The 22,178-nt window shown below is 48.9% G+C and overlaps 2 protein-coding genes across 23 annotated transcripts in view; one reads left to right on the forward strand and one right to left on the reverse strand.

Moving 5' to 3' along the window:
- The window catches only part of LOC109023491 (uncharacterized), a 190,718-nt gene extending 182,339 nt beyond the window's left edge, over positions 1 to 8,379 (reverse strand). For 11 of the 20 annotated variants that reach the window (XR_010131083.1, XR_008671614.2, XR_008671608.2 and 8 more), the window contains exon 1: positions 8,132 to 8,338. Coding sequence is in view for 2 of the 20 variants with exons in the window: in XM_063698860.1 (XP_063554930.1) it covers positions 7,887 to 8,099 (213 nt within the window). In the remaining 18 variants the exon portion in view is untranslated. Of the gene's footprint in view, positions 1 to 7,886 lie in introns of all 20 variants that reach the window. The other 9 variants (XR_008671611.2, XR_010131085.1, XM_063698860.1 and 6 more) reach the window with 5 other exon arrangements.
- Positions 6,496 to 19,765, forward strand: NR2F2 (nuclear receptor subfamily 2 group F member 2). 3 transcript variants are annotated; one of them, XM_055362486.2, is made up of 3 exons: positions 6,496 to 7,283; positions 15,042 to 15,569; positions 18,300 to 19,765. In XM_055362486.2, exons 1-3 carry the CDS (start codon positions 7,241 to 7,243, stop codon positions 18,572 to 18,574), a joined length of 846 nt encoding a protein of 281 aa, XP_055218461.1. In that variant the 5' UTR covers positions 6,496 to 7,240; the 3' UTR covers positions 18,575 to 19,765. The 3 variants fall into 3 exon arrangements, with proteins under 3 accessions (XP_055218461.1, XP_055218460.1, XP_063554929.1); XM_055362485.2 differs by lacking the exon at positions 6,496 to 7,283 and adding an exon at positions 11,928 to 13,503; XM_063698859.1 differs by lacking the exon at positions 6,496 to 7,283 and adding an exon at positions 14,570 to 14,823.
- The last annotated feature ends 2,413 nt before the right edge of the window (positions 19,766 to 22,178 follow it).

The following is a 22,178-nucleotide window of genomic DNA, read 5'->3' on the forward strand; positions in this document are numbered from 1 at the left end:
TATTTAAAGTGACTTCCTCTCAATCCATTTACCTCAGTCAAGTACATAGAAATCTCCTAGATAAGGTTGATTAATTTATTATGAATTATAATAGATGGATAGTAAAAGTATCTTTCTCTACCTTGTATTCAAACTAAAAAGAAAAGTATAAATTTTATTTAAACAATACACTTTGTAAACTCTCAAGCTGATACATCCTATGGTCAAGAAGCTGAATATGAAGTTAAACAGTCTTCTCTTAATTTTACACAGAAGTTCTTTATTTATTTTTAAGATGCACCTTCAACTTTTCAAGAAATCAGCCTTTTAAGAGGAGAAATGAGGTTGTAATTAATTTGTGCATGTTTCCCTATTATGACAGTATGTCTGTCTCTGTCCACCTACTTACTCCTTTATATTGAAACTGTCCCTCCCAAAAAAACCTTATAAAAACCAATAGAATGGAAATCACTCCTTAAACTATTTTTCTCCAACTGCAATTCACCTTGAGTTTGTGTTTTAAGAAAATTAAATTAGATCTCTTTTGTTGTTCTGCTTGTATTTTCTTTAACTACTACTGATGCAGCTAATTAACCATATTAATTTATCTGGGTATTTGCCTTACTAACACCTTCACATTTAAATGACTGGCACTTGATATCATTTGATTAATGCTTTTTTTTTTACATACCAAAAATTAACTGTCATTTAAAAGATTTCATTACCAGACTCTTGAGAAAGAGAAAAATATAGAACCAGACAATAATTCCTCACTCTGTCCACTACTGAGTATGAGCTGATGTCCACATGGCTTTAGATGTCTTTGGAACTTTCTCAGCAGGATTTGCCTTACAATATAATATTAGTATTAAAAGCATGTATAGCCCACATCACACTTGGTTAAATGGGCAGAGAGCCCCCTTATGCCATCATCTCTAGCTATAGCCTGTTCTCCTTTAATTCTTCAATCCATTGAAAAGTAAAATAGAACGAGTAGCATATCCCTGAATTTTTAAATATTTAGGCAAAAGATGCTCACCTTTTATTTAAATGCCCTGCCAAAGCTACCAAACTGCAAAACTGATGGCTTTACTTTGAAGTGTCTTTCTGTGATTTTGCAAGCCACGGTAGCTCTACCACAGCTAAGTTGCTTCAGCTTGTATTTCAACAATGGTGATTCTAAGGAGCTCATTCAAAACTCTTTTTTGCACTGCCTTCTGCCTTTTTGCCAGTACACATGAGTGACAGCCTCTATCTAGTGCCTGAGTGTATGAACCTTTAATCCATCAAGGAACTTCTAACACCATCAGAATATACACACCCACGTGCATACACCTTCCTGCATATAACTATCGTACAACTACCCATTAGAATGCCACCAGGTTTGAAACCAGCAGAATATATTTTTCTAATCTCACCCAGATTTTATGGCTATAATGTGGCTACTGACAAGATTCTAAAATTAGCTTTTATTAAAATAAACCATGTAATTTTTTTTTAGTTTTTTTTTTTTTGGTTTTTAAAACTCTCTGCCACAGCAATCTACTGTTGTAGACATGATTAGAAATATTTTTTAAATGGACTAGGTGGTCAGTTAAATACAAGAAAATATTTCACTATATTATATTTTCTTATTCCCTAAAGTCCATCTCCATGGAGTGTGCTGCGGGTGATGGATGAGACTGTTGTCTCTCTGAATGGAAACCTGCTTTCATAGGAAGGGTGGAGGTGGGAGAGGACCAGTGAAGGGCAGAGCTCTAAAATTCTGGCAACTAGAGTGAATATACCCTTTCCTCCTTTCTTCCTTCTTCCTTTGCTCCCTCCCTCCCTCGCTTCCTTTTTGCTACGTCTCCTTTTGGTAGATTAGTGTAGTTAACCTTCGTTCCGGCCAAGACCAAGAAGGGTTAATGGACACCCGGCTCCTGACACCTTCCAGGTCAGCTTGGCTTGCGAACTTCCAACACAGGAATTGGAGGATTACTGAGGAAGGAATGCGAGGTACCCGATAGCCTCACACCTGAACACGGTCGCTTCAATCCACTGGGATTCATTTTTAAAAAAAAAGAAATTCTCTTCTGGAAAATGGTTAATTGGATCTGCAGCTATATTTCCTGTTGCACCGAAGAGCCAAGCAGGGCAGCCTGGATTGGATCCCTCAAGCTGCCAAGAAAATCGAGCAATTGGAGGGTGGTGTGGGGGTGAACCTTTCTAAATAAATAAACAAACGTAGGTAGCTATCAGTTGCTTTAGGGAGCGCAGATATTTAGGAAAAGGCCAGGAGCGGGAAAAGGAAGAAGAAACGAAAAAGATTCTCCCCTTTTCTTACCTTTCGCCCCTCCTTTCCCCTCCCGAAATTTGCGCCTACTTGATTATTTGCAGCTGTTTCGAACCTCAAGGTTTGTTCACAGTAGCGAGAGAGACTTGCGCTTGGAGAAGTGAAAAGCCATTTTCGCGCCAGGACTTCGCTGCTTGAGTTTGGGGGTTTTGCTCTCCCTCCCAGCAAACTCCCCTCAAAGCCTTGCTAACTTCGTCAAGCCCTGCCAGCCTTTACTCCTTGGCCACTTGGGTTCGCAGTACCCAGCCAAGGGCCCCGGGCGGGTTTCCATCGCTGGGGGTGGCCTGATACCCCCAAAGCTGAGTTCCCGCCTAGGAGAGGACGCAGACGTCCTGGGGCTTCCTCGGTGTCTGTCACCCAGCCCCCTGCCTTCCTCCTCGGCCTCAGATGTCGTCCCACCTGCCCACGAGCAGGGAACCTGGAATCCACTCTCCCGGCAGTCCCCAGCGGGTTCTGCCACCCGGCGGCCGCCCCTGACACCGAGTGGGTGGGAGGAAGAGGCAGCTGGCGGGGATGGGCCATTGAGACCTCTTGAAAAATATTAAAAGACAGGATGGGTAGAGATTTCTCCGGGAGAAAGTTCGAGGGTGCATCGGGTCTCGGCTGGGAGGAGTACCCGAAATGCCAGCAGGAGAAATGCAACCCGTTTAGGCCACACCTTTAATCCCCGAGGCTGTCTGGAGAGACTGCGTGTGGGGGACTTGCCGGCGTTCCCACACCGCGCCTGCAATCCACTCCCGCGACTACCTGGCCTCTGCCACTCGCGGCGTGAAGCCAGTGGCTCTCAAGCCCTCGGCCCCGCGGCGGCGGCCCGCGCAGCCTTCACCCGGCGCCGGCACCACGAAGCCTGGCCGCAGTGGACTCCCTGCAGCTCGCTGCGCCCTCGCGTCTCCCGTCGAGGAGGGAGGGACGGAGGCCTGAGCCGGGGAGCTCCCTGGCGGTGGTCGGGCCGCCCCCCTTGAGGCCTGCTCCCCCCTCTCGGCCTCGCCAAATCCCTGAAAGCCCAGTCCCCCTTCGTCACCCCGGGGGCTTCTAATCACTCGGTATCGATTTCCCTAACTCTTTTCATCCTGTTGAAGACACATCTTAAAACACTCCAGCCCGGAGTGTGCTCTGGGCTTTATCCACACTAATAAAATGATTTACCCTTCTCTCCGCGCTCTCCTCACAGAGGAAAATCGTTCGAGCCCCGGCTATTTGTGTGTGATCAGTAAATATTTAGTGCGGTGACATCCTTAGCTAGGCTTCGGATCGATTCGGGGCCCACCGGGAGGTGCGCACGGTCCGGGCGGGGCCGCGCCGAGCTCGCCGAGGGGGCTCCTCCCGCCCTCGCCGCCGGCCGCTGATTTACGGCCCCTGCAACCAGCTAAGGGGGGCGAAAGCGCGCCTGGAAAATTGGCTTTTCAACCTTTTACTTTTGACATTCAGCCACTTCCCCAGGCTCTAATTCTCGCCCCCACTCCTCCCTCCCGCCCTACTAAGGGTTGCCCTGTGCGCCCTGCGAGCCCTTCCAGCAGCAACGCGCGGCGCTCGCGCCCCCTCGGCCCGGGGACCACCTATCACAGCCCTGAGCCGCGACGCGGGGAGGCCCCGGCCCCTGCTATGGGGGTCGCCTCCTTCGAGGAGAGATGCTCTCCGCCCGCCCACACCTCTGAGGGAGGAGAGGGGGTGGAGAAGCCCAGAGCTGCATCAGCTGGACGACGAGCCGCTCTCCCTGCTACCCTTTCTCCGACCCGTCGGCCTTTCTCCTACTCTGGAGACTGATCCTCGACGTCCATCGGGCCGGATGGCGTCGGGTGGAAGCGTTACTTTCCTCGCAGAAAAACTCCTCTTTCCTAAGATCAGAAAAAGCGCTTAGCTTGGAAGTGTTAGGTGGAGGCCTCCTGCCCTGATAGTGGCTGTGAGAGGGCTGCGGCCGTGACACCGTCGGTGTCCCCTGGCCCTCCTGGCCTTCCCCGGGCGCAGACGATTTCATTATTGCAGGGCCGCACCCTGGACCTGGGACATCGGGCAGTAGGCTCGACCTGGAGTAGGGCACTGCGGGGTCCCGCTGCGTCCTACGGGAGCGCTACCTCGGTCTGCTACGTTGCCCGAGTAAGATGTGAGGAATCCCGACCCTCGGACTCCACTACTCTTGGGCCTGAAAGTCTCCGGCAATGTCGCCCACCTGTTAGCGAGCTTGTTCCCCTCTCACCTGGGGCCCGGGCCTTTGCAATTCCCCTGGGGCCCAAGAAGGAAGGGGCATGACCTTGCTGGGTCTAGGCACCTTTCCAAAATGCTAGCGCCCTCTCCTTTGTCCTACACATGATTTTCTAAACAACCTTATCTGCAGACTATATCTTTATACTAATGCATACTTAATTGGTCCATCTTGACTGTCCATATAAAACAATTTAATTAGGGTGCTTTCTTGCTTTGGAGAGCAAAGAAAAAAAAAAAACCCCTGCCCAGTGCTTATTGTATTTAGCACCAATACAGGCAGAAAATGTAGCACAAGTTTTTGGTTGAAAGAGCACCTCTGTGCCCATTGAAGGGCGTTGATCCGAAAAGACAGAAAGGACAAGTAAAATCGATTTGAAGCGACCCTCTCTGTCCCTTTCACACCATTCAGAAACTCCATTCCTTCTAAGACAAAGACCAGCGCCTTGGGAATTCTCAGGGAAAAAGAGGACTCTAGTCCCACAAGCCTAGGGCACTTTTTTTAAAAAAAAAATCCTCAATATTTCACTTAAAACCCACACTTGATGCTGTGCCCCCCAAGTATGAGTTCCACAGATGCCCCCTCCAAAGTGCCAAGCTGCAAGGCTGACAAACCCCCTCTCCCCTGCCTGTTTGGCCTTGTAGCCAGGCCAGGACAGCCGTTTAGGGTTAGTGCAGCCCTCACCTTTGACCTCCTAGATCCGAGTGGCTGCCAGCACTACAACTTTGGCCAAAGTTAAAAGAAAACCACAACAAAAAATTTTTTCTGCTCCCAAACCCAGGGAAACCAGTTCTGGTTCAGCCGCCCAAGCCACCTTACCCAACAGCAACCTCCATCCCTAACTTTTTTTTCTTCTTCTTTTGCAATGAACTGCCTGAGCCATCTCTGAAGGAGGGAATTGAAGTTGTCAGGGCTCCACGGCTGGGTTGTGGGTGGGGGTGAGTTTCTTGGTCTAACTGGTCCTCCATTAGGAACCCCCGAATGCCAGGTTATCCCACTGGTGCCCGAGCTGGGGAAGGCAGTCATCGATCAGAACTGGCAGGGAAGGGAGAAGGGAGAGGAATGAGATGGGCAGGGAGGGGAGAGAAAAGGCCAGGCTGTGATCATCTTCACCTGCCCTGAGTCCAGCCTTCCTGTTCAACTATTCCTCGACCTTCTGCTGGGGATGAAGGGGGCGGGGGCGAAAGGGAGGGGGCACCCCCGAGTTACACAAGTGGCCTCCTTCTACTAAGAGAATGAGTTCACCTCCTCCCCAGAGGAGCCTCACCATCCATCCACTCAGTATAACTGATGAGACAAACCGCAAGGAAAAACTTCTGTAGCCCATATTTATGGTATTAATGAATAGTTAAAAAAGATTTACACTTCTTATGATCAATATTCTGAGTTATTTTGCTCAAAGTATATAATTACAGTGTCTTCAGAGTTTTCATCATTGTTTGAGGTGGCAAAACCATTTGTAATTTTCATTAGCCAGTAAACATGTAATTAACATTCAGCACTGTGTTTAACTTAATTCCTGTTTAAGACAAGGACAAGAAGCAGCCGAAGAGCGTTAGTTCCATTTGTCAAGTCTGACATACATCTTACCATAACAGTTTCCTAAAATAAAAGATCCGTGTTTCCCCATTATTCTTCTCTTAAAACAAAACAAAACAAAAATCCATTAGTTAAGACTGTATTAAACTGTGAGAGGCAGCATAGTTTATATTCAATTTTCACTAGTTACCGTATTCCTGCTTCCTTTATTCGTTTTGGGGAGTAGAGAAAGGGAGGGGGTGAATCAAGCATTCATTATCTGAAGGCATGGAATGGGGAACCCCTCCCCCCAAAAGAAATAGATTTCCTCCTCAGGAAAGTTCTAGAATAAGGACCGGAAAGGGGGGAGGCAGAAATCCACAGGGGAGAGGGAGAAAAATCACTTGGGGAGACTTGAGTTAAAAGTAGAAAATGAGGATTCCAAAGGATTCCTAGGAAAAATGTTGCCCTCTTGTCTCAAGTTCTATCTTTGATCCAGGACGAGGGAAGCCTGTCTGCCAGTCTGCGAGGCTGATGCTTTTTCCCCCTCCTCTTCCACCTCTGTTTTTTCCCAACTTGCTTTAGGATTAGCCTCCATCTCTCTCGACCCCAAACAGTGGAATTTGGCTGTGCCTTGGGTCGTCTTGCTTTGCAATATCGCCTATAGCTGTTGGCGGTTTTCTGCTGAGGCTGAGCCGTTTGCTCCAGCCTCCGACTAAACTCATTAAGTTGGGAGATTTTTTTCAATTGGACGGGTGTTTTTAAAGTCTCGTCTTTCCAGCCCCAAACAAGGTGTAACAACGCACTCTTCCTTCTAAGGAATGAGATGAGAGACAAGGATCACTCCAGACATCTCCTACCTACGGTTTGGGGTTTTTTTTCTTAAAGGCGAGGCTTGCATTCCTCAGCAGCTATGTACAAAGCTCCCTGAAACCTTGTCTCTCTAAAGTTAGTGTGCAGGGTTTTCCAAGGCTGAGAGAGCCTAATACATGGGGAAGCACTTCCTTGAGGTGGAAGATCTCTCCCTTCACCTTTCCTCTTTTTCCCTGCAGGCTAGTGCCTACTTTTTATCAGTTTGCACAATCGCTTAGATAAACACCGAGGAGGAGATTCTCTTTAATTATCAAAGACACATCTTTTCAGGGGGCCAAGAAAGCATTTATTTCACCCGCCAAACTAAAGGAGAGTTATTCCAGTTTAGGAGGAAGATGCAAGCGGTTTGGGACCTTGAACAAGGCAAATATGGTTTTGGTATGTTTACTTACAGTATTTTTTCTCTCTCTCTTTCCTTTCTCACTTTTCTGCTTGTGCTGTGTGGGGTTGGGGATGACTTGGGGCTTTTCAAAATATCGGTTTGCTAACGTGTATGAAATGCCGAGGACTGTGGTTTAAGGGGTTCGGGGAAGGGGGGAACAGAGTCAATTCAATGCATTGCCATATTTTACTACATGTGTGTGGTAGGAGAGATGGTGGAGGGGGAGAGGGGGAAAATACAATTGCAAAGCTGCCAAAATATGATTAAACCGAAGCGTTAAGACTGCGGAGCCTCCTATCTCCTCGTCCTGTCTCCTCAAACTCATTTCCTTCCACAGAACAAACTAAAAACCAGTCCTATAAGCGTGGTTTTGCAAGCAGCAGATGACTCGGTTTTCTAGCAAAGGAGCTGCTAGGCTCGCACTAAGTATCAGTATTTACTGTTCGCTTTGCCTCTGCGCTTCATTTTGCAACCTTGTGCAACTGACAGCCAGGCAGGCAGGGAGGGAGAAAAGCCTAGCCCGGCGCCCTCGGCCACGGTTCGGGTAGGCGAGCGCTCGGTTAAGCTAGGAGGAGAATCGCGACGAGAAGGGTACTCACCATCGGGCGGGGTGGTGGAGCTGGCGTGCGGATTTCAGGCAAACGTTTACCTTTTTGCTGTCTATTGCAACCGCGCCGGGCTGACTTAAGAAGCAATTCTGTGCTCTGTCCAGAACATTCAAGGAGCGGTTCCTCATTTTTAAAAAGCCAGCGAGAGAGACGACAGAGACAGAGAGAAAGAAAAAGAGAGGAGGGGGTGAGGGGGACGCACATAAACCCAGTTCAAAAAAAAAAAAAAAAATCACCTCTTCGCCAGTGACTCGGGAAACGCAGAGGTGGCGAGATCCGAGTACGGTCCAACCAAGCCAGAGCCAATTAATTTTAAATCCTGAAGAATTATTCAGATTAAAATGTAAAGAAGTTTCGTTCTCCTGTGCCTACGTGAGTCCAAAGTCGTTTCCCTTTAAGAGCTCCTTTTCTTTTAAAGTTGAATTTTAGGCAGCGAGGACTCTTACACTAGGGGGCAGACAGATACTGTACTTGCTCTAATCTTAAGCAATTTTTTTCCCTCCCAGCATATGCTCTGATTTAGCACTGTAAATTTTTCAGAGGACCTAACTCTGACAGCCCCTGGTGATTTTCAAAGTACCACAAGCCAGTGGTTAAAAATTGCATTGACTTGGAAGTTCAGGGGGACACAATGGAAGCCCCTTTCCCTATTCATGGAGCTCCAGTGTGGTGGAAGAGAAAAACACACACGGACTAGATTGAGGGAAAGGAGGAATTCAATGAATCCTGGAGGACGGAACTGGTTTCTACTGAGTTCAGAGTTAAACTCGGCATTTGCTGGGGTCTGTATTCATATTGTGATTCAATCTGTAAAGAAATACAGCCCATCAGGCCACTTTCTGCAAGAAAATTATATTCCTGGGTGTTGAGTTTCTTTCTTTTCTTTTTTAGATTAGGGCAAATGTTGTCCCAACTTTCTCTAGGCAAATTAAAGCTTGCCATTCTTCTCATTAAAATAAATTTACATCTGCAAAAAAAGACTGAGTTGGATTTTTAAAAAACAACAATAATATATTGATTTTATCTTCTCAGAGCTTTTTAACCTTAGACGCACAGCAAGTGAGCATCTCTGGAGAAGACATTTTAAAATATTTTTGCCCTTTTTTCTTCTCAGTCTGTAGTCTTGTCTCTTCTTCTATGCATTAAAATAAAGTATAATTCATACGGTGATTTTTTTCTCCCTTGTAACAGCATTTCATAACTGAATGAGTCCTAAAATACAGAGTGAAACACCCCTGACTTTATGGCAGCCCTGTGATCATTTGCCTAGCAGGCTCCAATTTGTTAAGATATGGTTGGGAAATTCTTCCATTTCAATCTAAGGCCATCACAGCATACTTCAAATTCCAAAAATCTCTAAGTGGACTGGGGAAGCTCTTCCTCCTCGATATTGTTCCTTCCCATGTTTGTAAAAGGTAATCTGCTATGGAAGTCTCCTCATTCAGGAGGTGAGATTAAGATTTCCCTATAATCAATTATTTTCATCCTCTATTGAGATGGGAATGCCCATTAGATTTCCTATCTCAACCCCAGTCTCATCACATCTCAGCTGAGCTTGTCCCGAATCTACTGACATTTGTAACATTAGCAATTCCTGAATCATAGAGGTTGGAAGGGAAAACAACAAGTACCACCAAAAACCTTCTCCTCTGTAATGATTTCTTTTCCATCCTTCTTATCCTCTTTAGGAGAAAGTTATATTGTGTCTCTAATTAACCTGAAATTCTCAGCTTGGCTTCATTCTGTGGCAATCTTATTACACACCAGGTTTATGATAGTTCAGTGTCCACTATAGGTTTGCTGGGCTTTTTTTTTCTTTTTTAACAACTTTCAAATAAACCGAGAACCTGCAGCTTTAGTGAAATACGTGATTTCATCGGAGAAAGAGTGAGGGCTGAGGTTTCAGGAATGAAGCTTAAAGAAGATTTTTCCTTTCCTAAAAACCAGCCCCTATCTGCCCAGATCTTTAGTCCTTACCTCATATTCTGCCTACGTGTGTAAAGAGAATTGAATGTAAAATGTAATCTATGCATGTCAATTATATGTATGGTTTATTTTTAAAATATCTTTATCCTGTCAATTTTTTTTTTCAGCTACCAAGGATGTTTTCTGTGGTCGTCAATTTACTCTTCATATGTGTTCATTTCTTTCCTGGAGCTCAGCGTCTTTTGTGTAAAATATTTTAATTGTTCACAAAGCTGGTTGGTTTACCGGCATGAGGTTTTTTCTTGGTGCAAAGTGTGTACAAAGGAGACACAATTTTCTTGTATAAATGTGGAATAATGATAATTCACTAACTGGTCATGAACAACAAGTTTACTGCGTTGGAATATAGTGTGTTCTGAGAGCAATTCTACATGTTTGATGTTTAAAACCAGACACCCTGGAATTCAAAGACACAACTGTCTCAATTATTTTAGCACTTGGAGCAGAATGGCAATAGGCTATGAAGTTGTTCTTTTTGCAGTGACTTCTTGAGGTAGAATATGGCTTGGGTTTGGTTCTTGTGACCTGTACTAGTATTATTTCCCATTTGGGGCAGAATCTCTGGGTGCGTTTTAATGACTATATGAATGCTTAAAAGGAACTTGAGGAACAATGAAGTCCGTACTGAACTGTTCTATGACCTAGAAGCATAGTCGGTGAAGTCTTTGTCTGTGTACATTGACAAATGTGCATCTGATACATGTGCGCTTACATGTGTGTACAGAGGGTGTGCACAGGGGAGGCTGGGCGGCTGCCTCCTCCTGTCCATCAGTGGACAGAGGTCTTTCCCCTCTCACCATGACTGGGTGTGTGGCAGGATGTTGGCTGGAGAGTTAGCTAAAACCAGAGAGAGAGGGTAAAGTTGAGGAAAATTGATTCTAATTGCATCATGACAATCAGATGAAGTCTATTTCTGCTTCTCAGCATCCGAGATGCTTTATTTGGGCAATTAAAATGTCAGGCCACATACCTGTGAAATGTTAACCCTACAAGGAATAAACAGAAACAGAACAGCCTTTATCCTCTGAAAAGGATATATATCATATATATATGGCACCAAACCGAACAAGTGATCAGAGTTAATTAAGAGAAGGGTTTGCCATCACCCGGATTTGGCCAAATCTTTCGTTTGGAAAATGCCTACAAGCTCAGTTCGTGGCACCTTCCCACCCTCACTCCCTACCCCTCTGCAAAGAAACCAGGGAACTTTTCTTTGGCGTTGTGGGTACTAAGATGCGCCAGGAGTCCCGGGTGGTGCGCGAGCGGAGGATTTCGTGACATCGCCAAGTTGCGAGAGGCAAACTCCCCGATTCCATCCAAAGCCTCTCGCGGAGCCTTTAAGAGACGTTGTGTGTGCGCGCTGCGCTAGTCTCCCCGCCGGGGCGGAAACCTCGGGTGCGGGATGTGGGGAGAGCAGAGGCAGCGCTCGCAGGGCCAGCACGGGCCCATCCCCCTCTCGGCGGCAGCGGCGGCGCGGCCACCCCGTCCCCGCCCCCGCCCCCGCCCCCCCAACCCCCGGTCCCCCGCGTGCCCCGCGCCGCGCCGGCGACGCCGCTCGCGCTAGGACCGGGCTGCGCCCGCGGCCGCCATGGCGGGGCCGCAGCAGTCCGGCCAATGACGGCGAGGGGGCGGCGCGCGCGCGCCTGGCCAGGCCAACCCCGGCTGCTGCCTTATAAGGCGCGCCGTCGCCATGGCAACGTGCGCTAAGTTGCAGCAGTCGTGTCAAAGTTCACTATATAGAGAGCTCAGTGAGCTGATCGCGGAGAAGCCACTTCTGCCAGCCCCGGCGCCTATAAATCGCATTCCCTCCCGCGCCCCCCTTTTTAGCATATTTGATCACTTTGATTCTCTGTTCTTTTCTCTCCGCGGTGTGTGTGTGCGTGCGCGCGTGTGTGTTTTCTTCTCCTCCTCCTCCTCTTCCCGAGTTGCCTCCTTTCTCCGGGTGCCGTGCTGCCTTTTTTCCCCTCTTTCATTCTTTCTCTCCGTCTTTTTCTCCCCCCTCTGCGCACGAAGGATGTGCTTCTAGGTGGTGATCTGCCCTCCTCTCTCTCTTTTATCATTTCTCCCCCGCCGCCGGCGAGTTGACTCTTTCCCTATGTGTGTGAGGCGGCGGCGGCAGCAGCAGCAGCGGCGGCTCCGGCGGCGGCAGCAGCGGCAGCAGCGACTTCAGCGGCGGCGGCGGCGCTAGACGCGGCGGCTCCGGGCCCGACCCGGCGGCTTCGGCGGCGGCTCCGGCGGCAGCGGCGGCCCGGGCGGCCCGCAGGGAACGGCGAGCGGCCTCCACCCAGCGACTGCGGGCGGCGGCGGCCGGAGAGAGCGAGGCGCGCGCCGGACGCCCGGGGCAGGCGGCGGCGGCGGCGGCCCAGCGCCAGGACGACGCCGCGCAGCGCCCGACGCGGACCACTTTCATGCTGATTCCCCCGGACCCGGGCAGCGCTCCGGCCACTCCGCGGGCCGCCGGCCTCCGCCCCGGCCTGCCTGGCTCCCTGGGCGCGCCCGCACCCGGCGCCTCCGATCTCCTAGTCCTCCTGATTTCGATGGCTTTCCTGAATGGCTGACTGTGGGCTGCCCTGGACTTGGCCCCCGGACAGTCGCCTCTCCTCCTCCTCTACCTCCTCCTTCACCACCACCTCCTCTTCCTCCTCCTCCTCCTCTTCCTCCTCCTCCTCCGCCAACTCCTCGGCTGCACACCAGCTCTAAGAGCGAGAGAGTGAACGAGAGAGGGAGGGAGAGAGTGAGAGCGAGCGAGATCTTTGGAGAGATTTTTTTTTTTTTTTGCCTCCTACTTCTGTCTTGAAGCCAGACAATCGACTTCAGCTCTCCCTCCCCTCCCTCTTTCTCCACGTTCTGCTCCCACTCGCTCTCCTGTCCCCTTCCCCTCCCCTCCCGGCGGAAAGCCCCCCGAAACCAACAAAGCTGAGCCGAGAGAAACAAACAAAACAAACACACCGGGCCAGACAAGCAATCGACAAAACTTTGCAAAAGCAAAAACAAAAAAGGAAAAACTAACCAACCTCAACCAACCAGCCCCCGAGCCACCCGGGGCGCCCTCCCGCGCCCTCTTGCACCCTCGCACACACAAAAGGCGGCGCGCCGGAGCCCGAGACCCGGGGAGCCGCCGCCGCCCCGCCGCCGCCCGCAGCCAGGGGAGCAGGAAGTCCGGACGCGGCCCCCATAGATATGGCAATGGTAGTCAGCACGTGGCGCGACCCCCAGGACGAGGTGCCCGGCTCACAGGGCAGCCAGGCCTCGCAGGCGCCGCCCGTGCCCGGCCCGCCGCCCGGCGCCCCGCACACGCCACAGACGCCCGGCCAAGGGGGCCCAGCCAGCACGCCAGCCCAGACGGCGGCCGGTGGCCAGGGCGGCCCTGGCGGCCCGGGTAGCGACAAGCAGCAGCAGCAGCAACACATCGAGTGCGTGGTGTGCGGAGACAAGTCGAGCGGCAAGCACTACGGCCAGTTCACGTGCGAGGGCTGCAAGAGCTTCTTCAAGCGCAGCGTGCGGAGGAACCTGAGCTACACGTGCCGCGCCAACCGGAACTGTCCCATCGACCAGCACCATCGCAACCAGTGCCAGTACTGCCGCCTCAAAAAGTGCCTCAAAGTGGGCATGAGACGGGAAGGTATCGGCCTCTCATTTCTCCTTCCCTCGTCCTGGGTCCCGGGGTCCTGGGTACGTTTGGCTAGCCTGCTCTGGGTAAGGACAAGAAGCCCCAAGCTCTTCTCTTCGTATTGCAGCGGAAAAGGGTTTTATACTAGAAGCGAGTTCTGCATTGGAACCCAGACCCCAAATCCGCATGCTTTGGCCGACTGATTTCCTTCCTTACTCTCTCTTTGGGCTGTTTCCATTTCCTTTGCATTGATTGTGAGTTCACTGGAGTCTGCCTTTCTGCAAGGGATGGGGTGTTTGTTGTTGTTGTTGTTTTAAAGCCTAGTTTACTTCTCTCTCTCTGCCCTTGTTTTTCCTGCATGTTCAACATGTCCCTCCCCCTCACCCCTTTCCCCAGCCCCCACCCTCTCAAAAAAAAAAAAACAAAACTGAGATTGTACTTTTGTACAGGAGGTTCAAATTACAAATGGCAATTTTATGCACTTCGCCGTATTAACGCTGCCGCCCGGGCAGCGCTCATGTGACCCTCCGTGGATTAACATTCTGCTAAAAAAAAAAAAAATACCTCTGCTTTCTTTTTTCCTTTCACTTTTGAAACGAAGAGAGCGCGATAGGAAGTAGGAAAAGGGTGGGCGAGGGGCCCTGGGCGGCTGCTTTCGCTCTGCGCGAGTTGGGTCTTTGTGATATAAAATTCGCCGAGCGCCGCGAGCCGTGCTTTGCCAATGGCGCGCTCGGCGCGGGGCGCGGGGCGCGGGCTCCGGGTTGGGGCGAGCCAACGCCGGGGTTTCTTTGTGTTTCTGCGAGAGCGACTCTCCCGGTCCGGAGTCAGATAACAGCCTGGGCCCGAGCCTCGCCGGCTTTCCCCGGCCCTTACAGGCCCTGCCCAGGCTCCGCTAGTGCCGGCCGCCTGCTCCCTGCCTCTCCCGGCTTCCTCTCTCTTTAGCCGGCCTCTCTCTCTCCGCCCTCTCCCTCCGTCTCTTTCTCCGAGCACACTGATTAGACAGACGCCAGACCTCCGCTCTCTGCTTGTCTCTCACTGGGGGGTTCCCCGCCGGGCTGGGGCTGGGGCTTCGGGGTTTGTGGGAGAGTCGTTCCGGAGTGGCCACAGGCCGTCTGGGGTGGACCCTCGTGCCTTTTGCAAAAGCGCCTCACCCTCCCCCCAGACTCGCCCCTCCCGCTCCCTCTCCTCCAATCAATAAGAAATATCAGCTGTTTAGCAGCAAAGAAGAAAGATGCCCTCAGAATGCTACATCCCGCCCACAGCGCCGGGGACCCCGAGGCAAGGTGGCCAATTCTGGGTCCTCGGCGGACCAGCCCCGAGCGGGCCTCGGAGGCAAGTGTGCCCCTCTGGCCCTCAGAGCTCGCCTGGGTGGTGGTTTGAAAGGAATGGTGCCAAGAGCCTGGCGACTCCAGCTCTGTGGCAGGCCTGCCTGGTTCTTGCGCCGCTCAGGGCCTGGGTCAGGTGGGGGTCGGGCTGGGGCAGACCCCGCCGGGGAACCTGGGGACTGAGGCTGGTCATTAACTGTGGAGTGTCTCCTTTCCTCCCCGCAGCGGTGCAGAGGGGCAGGATGCCGCCGACCCAGCCGACCCACGGGCAGTTCGCGCTGACCAACGGGGATCCCCTCAACTGCCACTCGTACCTGTCCGGATATATTTCCCTGCTGTTGCGCGCGGAGCCCTATCCCACGTCGCGCTTCGGCAGCCAATGCATGCAGCCCAACAACATCATGGGTATCGAGAACATTTGCGAACTGGCCGCGAGGATGCTCTTCAGCGCCGTCGAGTGGGCCCGGAACATCCCCTTCTTCCCCGACCTGCAGATCACGGACCAGGTGGCCCTGCTTCGCCTCACCTGGAGCGAGCTGTTTGTGTTGAATGCGGCGCAGTGCTCCATGCCCCTCCACGTCGCCCCGCTCCTGGCCGCCGCCGGCCTGCATGCTTCGCCCATGTCCGCCGACCGGGTGGTCGCCTTTATGGACCACATACGGATCTTCCAAGAGCAAGTGGAGAAGCTCAAGGCGCTGCACGTTGACTCAGCCGAGTACAGCTGCCTCAAGGCCATAGTCCTGTTCACCTCAGGTAGGAAGGAGCCCTGTCTTCTCGTGCCCACGGGCTCCTAGCCCAGAGTTGGGGCCCAGAGAACTTGGGAGTCCCCAGGGCAAACCCAGTCTGCTCCTTGAAAGGCCAAACTGTTGAGTGCAACTTAAAGTGGGAACTTTTTATAGCTGCTGGGCACTACCAGGCCTGTCCTGGGGAGAGGAGAGGAAGGCTGGACTGCAGGAAGGATGCTTCAGATAGATTCCCCACATGGGCCATAGGGCAGCCTCTGCTGTCTGTTTCCCCCACCTGCAGTATCCAGATTGGGATGCCCTCTCCTGCTCCCTTTCCTGAGCCCAGGCCCCCCCGGGCCTGCTGGGCCCCAGGGAATCTCCTCAAGCCCTCGGTTTTCTCTAGCGCCCTGGCTGGGCCTCCAGGAGATGCCCTGGGCAGTGGAGCAGCCCTGACATTGTCTCTGCAGGGAAAAGTTTGCCTGCTAACTCAGTAGGAGTTGGAGCTCCAGGCAAATCCAACCTGAGGGCAGCAATTTTCAAAATCATATTCTTATTGGAATAATGCAGACTGCCAGGAGAGGCGAAAAGATGTGTCAGGATGGGGCAACAGGAGGAAAGGGACCGTCATAACTCTTCAGAATGTCTGCAGGAGGTTGAAGACTCTGGCCTCTTGCTTCCCCTGCCCAAGCAAACACTTAAGGCAATTTTCAAACAACCCAAAGTGTATGCCAACTTGGGCTGGATATGGATGTTGCTAGAGATATAAAACCATCATTGACTGCATTATGCAATCTAATTAGTTTGCATGTAGTTTAACCTGTGTGAGTAATAGAGCTGATACTAATTAACTTGAGGCAAAATGATTTTTGAAAGTGTCTGGCTTTCCATTTTGGGCCACACCTGAGCTTTTTGGCTGCCTCCAGGCTGAGTTCAGCATAGCCCAGGTGGATGGAAATCACCAACCCCCTTTCACATTCTTGTACTAAGTTGTCAGCTGATCCTTTTGTCATGGCTGAGAGGGGAAAGGGGTTCCCAATTAAGAATAACAAACATTTGGACGTTAGCAGGGCTTGGAACCTAGTCACCCACTACAATTTTTTAAGCTTGTTAACAGGAAATGAGGAGAGATGTGTAGTTTATGTGGCAAACATAAAGGAGGTCCACAATCTCTTCCTTATTGTTCGAAAGAAGTCTGGGGAACTAAGTCATTAGCTGAACAGCTTGCAGGTTCTTAGTCCTCAAACTGCTGTCTTGTACATTGCTGCTTTCCACATAAAACCTCCCAGCACAGCCACCCCAAATTCTGCCTTTGGAAGTCCTTAGGTAATCAATTAAAGGCCAGTGTCTGGGCAGGGAAGCTGTTTGCAGAGGTTTGGTTAGGGATTATTTTTCTCGAGTACCCCTCATACCTAGAACGTTTGCCTGCTGCAGATATACAGACAAGATATCTCCCTACCTCATGGCCACCTTCACCCCTGTCCCACAACCCAACACCCAGCCCACCTTCTTGGATGATGGAGGTAGTCGTTAATTTCTTGGTATCATTGCTAGCTCTTAGCCTTACCCTTGGTCTTTCAAGGAAAAAAAAATGCCTGATACTGTCGTTAACAGTTTAATTTATGACTATTTGCAAAATGTGGAGGCCTGTGTGGAGAATGCAAATCGCCTCACAAAGAGATAAAGGTTCCTGTTATCTGATTCAGAGGGAGACACACAGTTCCGAGGATGCCGAGGGAAGGAGTCCTATGCAAACAGATCTTTTAGTTCTTGTCCACAGACACCTCTACATTCTGTAGACATGCAGAGTCCTAGATATACATATGAGGAGGTTGCATGTGTATTCTGGTTCTTGGGGTGGAGGTGGTGGTGGTGATTTTCGAATATGTTTTAATGATTCACAATATGCATGTGTTAACCCCAGTCTTGTCTGGGGAGCCCTGAAAGGTCAGGTCACAACCTGAACCGCCTTTACCAAGAAGCTTCTCATTTCAAAGGCACTTATTGTATTTTCACATATCAAAAAAGAAAAGTGTTTTCCTGAAGATAACAGGGAGGGGGGATGCTTCTCGGAGGGACCTGGGTTTTAAAAAATAAAGGGGGGTAGGAGAAAAAGGGAGAGAGAAGAAAAAGGGGGAAAAGAAACAGCTCAAATGAACAGAGAGATCACGGTTTGCATGGCTGCCCTTCAATAGGCTAAACTGACAAGATCAGTTTTAAAGGGCCACTTAAATCAGTTTCAAAGACTGGAGAAAAATGAGTCGCCCTCTTTGGGGGGAATCTGAGGCTGGATCGTGGACGCCATTACTCGGGACTGGGCCAGGTTGTCCACCCCCAACCCCTATATAATTATAAGCCAAACTATTATTTACAGAGGAGGAGGGGAAAGAGTGCTGGTAGTTTTGGTTTCTTCTGTTTACTGACTTGGGCCAGATAGACCCAATGCACTTTTGCTTGGGCCTCTCAATGACCCAGGCTAAGGACTCGGGCAGTGAAAGCCTGTAGCACACTGAGCTATGTTTTATTTTAAAGCAAACACTTCTTCAGGACCATCTCTTGCTCTTTCTTCCCCCACCCCGCCTCCCCCCCTTAAGTTTTCAGTACATAGACATTTGCTCCAACTCCGGTTGGGGCAGTTTGACAGAGCTCTGTGCACACACCTCATGTGACCCAATTCAAACCTCTTAATCTGATGACTGAATTCTTCTTCTTCTTCTTCTTTTTCTTCTTCTTTTTCTTCTGTTTTTAAACTTTCTTCCAGATGCCTGTGGTCTCTCTGATGTAGCCCATGTGGAAAGCTTGCAGGAAAAGTCTCAGTGTGCTTTGGAAGAATACGTTAGGAGCCAGTACCCCAACCAGCCGACGAGATTCGGAAAGCTTTTGCTTCGCCTCCCTTCCCTCCGCACCGTCTCCTCCTCAGTCATAGAGCAATTGTTTTTCGTCCGTTTGGTAGGTAAAACCCCCATCGAAACCCTCATCCGGGATATGTTACTGTCCGGCAGCAGTTTTAACTGGCCGTATATGGCAATTCAATAAATAAATAAAATAAGAAGGGGGAGTGAAACAGAGAAAGAAAAGGCAAAAGACTGGTTTGTTTGCTTAATTTCCTTCTGTTAAGAAAGGATATAAAAGGATGTTACAAGTTTGCTAAAAGAAGAGAGGGGAAGAATTTAATGGACTGTGAATTTCAAAAAAAAAAAAAAAAGACTGTCAAATGAACTTTTACAGAATGCATTAAAAAAAAAAAAACTCCTGTGTCGGTCAGAACAACTTGCTACTTATCATTTTTGTATAAAAAGGAAATTAGTCTTTTTCTTTTTTTGGTAAATTTTTGAAAAATATTGCTAAAAGTGCATTTAAGGAGATTGGGAGACAATTAGCAGAATGGAGAAAGTAAGTCTTTTTTTTTTCCAAATTATTAATTGTCCTGTGTCTATGTACCTCTAGCTGTTCTTTTTTGTACTTTTCTGGTTCCAAACCAGTTTATTCTGTGGTTCTATAATAAGTTTTGATATAATCTTGGCTTCTTAAAAACTGTGTATCATTAAAATATATGTTCTGCAAGAATTAAAACTGAATCCATGAAAATATCATAGGAAGACATAAAACTTTAAAAGGCAACTCAAAGATGATGGAAACGCACTTACAAGTGGTGACCAAAATTTTTAGGTGAAGTTGAGCACTCTAATTAGGGAACTGGAGGAACCACATATAACACTTAACTTCCCCCACCCTGCCCCTCCCCAAAAGACACCATGACAAACCTAGCTTTTAAAAAATATTTTAAGAAAGAGAATGAACTGTGGAATTTATTGGCAGCCAAGGAATGTGTCCAAGACACATGCTGAGGTTTTGAATAAAAAGTGAACTTTTGTAATTTGAATTGGGTCCCGCTTAGTTCTTGAATTGTTATGAAAATCCTATATCTGTTTGTATATTTGCAAACCCTTTGTATTATAATTGTTGATATTTTCCCTTTTTAAAAAATACCATTGAAATCAGCATGACAAAAATAACACTGTTGGCACTTATAGGTAACGTGATTGATTCAGTATCTTAGAGTTTACAGTTTGTGTTTTAAAAAAACTGAAGGTTTTTTTTTAAGTGCAACATTTCTGTATACTGTAAAAGTTATAATAACTGAACTGTTTGGTCGAGTCTTTGTGTGTTATATTCCAAGGAAAATTGAAAGTATTCAGAAATTAAAATATTATTTGATATCTGAAACCTGGCTGTCCCCACTCACTGTCTTTACATCTAGAAGATCCCCTGTGAGCTCTCGCTTAGCTGGCCGGGTGGGGGGTGGTGGGGGGGGCATTTGTTTACTCCCCTCAGTCAGTTTGTTCAAAGGTGGACTACTGTATTTGCCTGTTTAATTTGGGTGTGTGTGTGTTGCGGGGGGAGCTGAAGTTAATGGTTTATCTATGGTTTAGGAAGTGCCATACTGATATAGTAAACCACCCCCATTCACCTAATCCTCCTTTTAATTAAAAATGGATTTTCCAGGAAAAAAAAAAGGCCCTTATATTTGCCACACTTAAGTGCCTGCTTAGGGAAGGTATTGTGAAAAAGTATTAGAAATCTTGAGATCAGTATCTATTTTATGATCAGAAAAAAATACTCTTTTGTACATTTCTGACAGTTACTCAGAAGATCGTTCAAGCAAGCTAATCACAGCATTGTAACTAGAGGACAGTTGTTTGCAGTGAGTTTGTAGGTACGATTTTTTAAAATATTCTGTGATTCTACTCTAGCGTGGTTGTTGAGAGAGTTTCAAATTCAGTGATACAGGTTCTAAGACTGAAAGGTCTACTTTTAATGTATATATGATAACTTGCAGTTGGTTTCCCTCTCCCCTCCCCCCTTTACCTTCAGTCTGTGAGAGCATGACCACAGGGTCAAGGGAATCTTTTCCATTGGAGTTATGTACATAAAAACACATCGACATTTTGACATTTCAGATTGTGTGGCTACAATCTGTACTGCTCTTGGGATCCTTTGTCCTTAGAAGCCAAATTAAGGAAGAGAAAGCAGGACAGAGAAAAAGGAAGAAGGAAGGAGGGAAACTTTACAGGGTGTGCTGATTTGGAAGTAGTAACTATTTCTTTTGGAGTCTTTTTTTCATTTTTCCTCTTTCTCTTTTCCTGGTTTGGAGGAAGCTCGGTGCTGGGAGCTTGCAATTTTGTTCTTATTCAAGGTTTCCAACCCACCCCCCCACCGCCAGTACTTCATCATGTTGTGGTTTAATTCTAATTGGTGGGGGGGGGGGGGGGACTAGTGAGGGAGGTGAAAGAACAGGGATCATTTTGTAAAGTGTATTAAACGTTAATATTCAGATCCAGTCAATACATGCAGACCAGTAAAATCTGATTTGTGCAGAGTTCTCCATCTGACTCTCACTTATTTCTGTAGATATATACATATATAAATACAAGTATGTTCTTACGGCACAGTATTGCTGACCTTTAGTTCGAGGTTTTGTCGGTTGTTGTTTATTTTCTTCCTCTTGCAAGTGCTATCCATGTGAGTGTGTGAAGTTTCTCTAATAAGTAAAACACAGGCCCTTTTCCTTGTTTGTTTTGTGTTAGTTTATTGTAAACAGCCATTTGTTGTAAATTATTATTGGCATTAAATTATAATTTATGATTTTCAAAGCAAAAGACAATCCCTGTTTTATTATGCTTTAAGCATGTGTTCTAGACGTTGGAAATCTCTCTCGCACTCTTAAGTTTCAGCAATGAGCTTGGGGTCTGCGAGGCAGAAAAACAGGACCCAAAATTTTTCAACCGGTTAAAACAAACCCCCTTGTATATGTTTAGAGTGGCCGGAGGAGGATCTGTTTAGAGTCTTGAGTTCGGTTTAAGTTTATTGCATTTAAAGAAAGTTTTTCTTTTCACGCTGAGTTAGAACAAAAGATCTTTGCTGCGACTGAATTGGACAAAAGACGAGGGCTGGGACCCAGCGAGCGCGTTCTGTGTGAAATTGACGAGATCTTTAAAAAAGCTGCTAAACATGGCGACTCTTTCCCTTTAAGTGTCTCTTTTTCCTTGCTGGGGTTTTTTTTTTTTTTTTTCATCTGATCTGAGCTCGCTTTATTTCTTTTCCCAACCCCGCTCCCCCTCCTCCTCGTGGCGCTCGGGGGTGTGAGAGAACCCAGTTAGACGCGAAATGCAACAATAGTGCAAGGAGAGAGAGGGGCGCTCGCTGCTTCTCGCCACTTTCAAACAAACCTGGGGGAAGATTGAGCCCGGGGGGGATTCCAGCCTGCTCGCTCGGCTCGCGGTCGCCTTGCCTCGGCCTTTCACCATTAGCTCTCCCTGGGCCGCGAGGAGCTGGGGCTCAAAGTTAGCGGGCGACGTCCGAGGCTGGTTCCGCGGAGACGGCTGGGTTAGCATCTAGCCGGCTGCAGGGACGGGGGCCTGGAGTTGGCAGCTGCTGCGGGAAAGTGCCTGCCCCCCAGCCCCCGCCCCCACTTACGTGCGGCAGAATTCCGCCAGCGCCCCGGGAAAGTCCGGGGTGCCGGGCGCGCGGAGCTGCACTCCTGGGATGTGCATTAAGCGGCGACAGGCGGGGGGGGGCGAGGGCGGGGGCGGGGGGCGGTCAGGGGGAGCTCGAGCGTGTGAAACTCTGCCTCGAATCT

Source organism: Gorilla gorilla, chromosome 16 (genome assembly GCF_029281585.2).
Source record: "Gorilla gorilla gorilla isolate KB3781 chromosome 16, NHGRI_mGorGor1-v2.1_pri, whole genome shotgun sequence".
Taxonomy (NCBI): domain Eukaryota; kingdom Metazoa; phylum Chordata; class Mammalia; order Primates; family Hominidae; genus Gorilla; species Gorilla gorilla.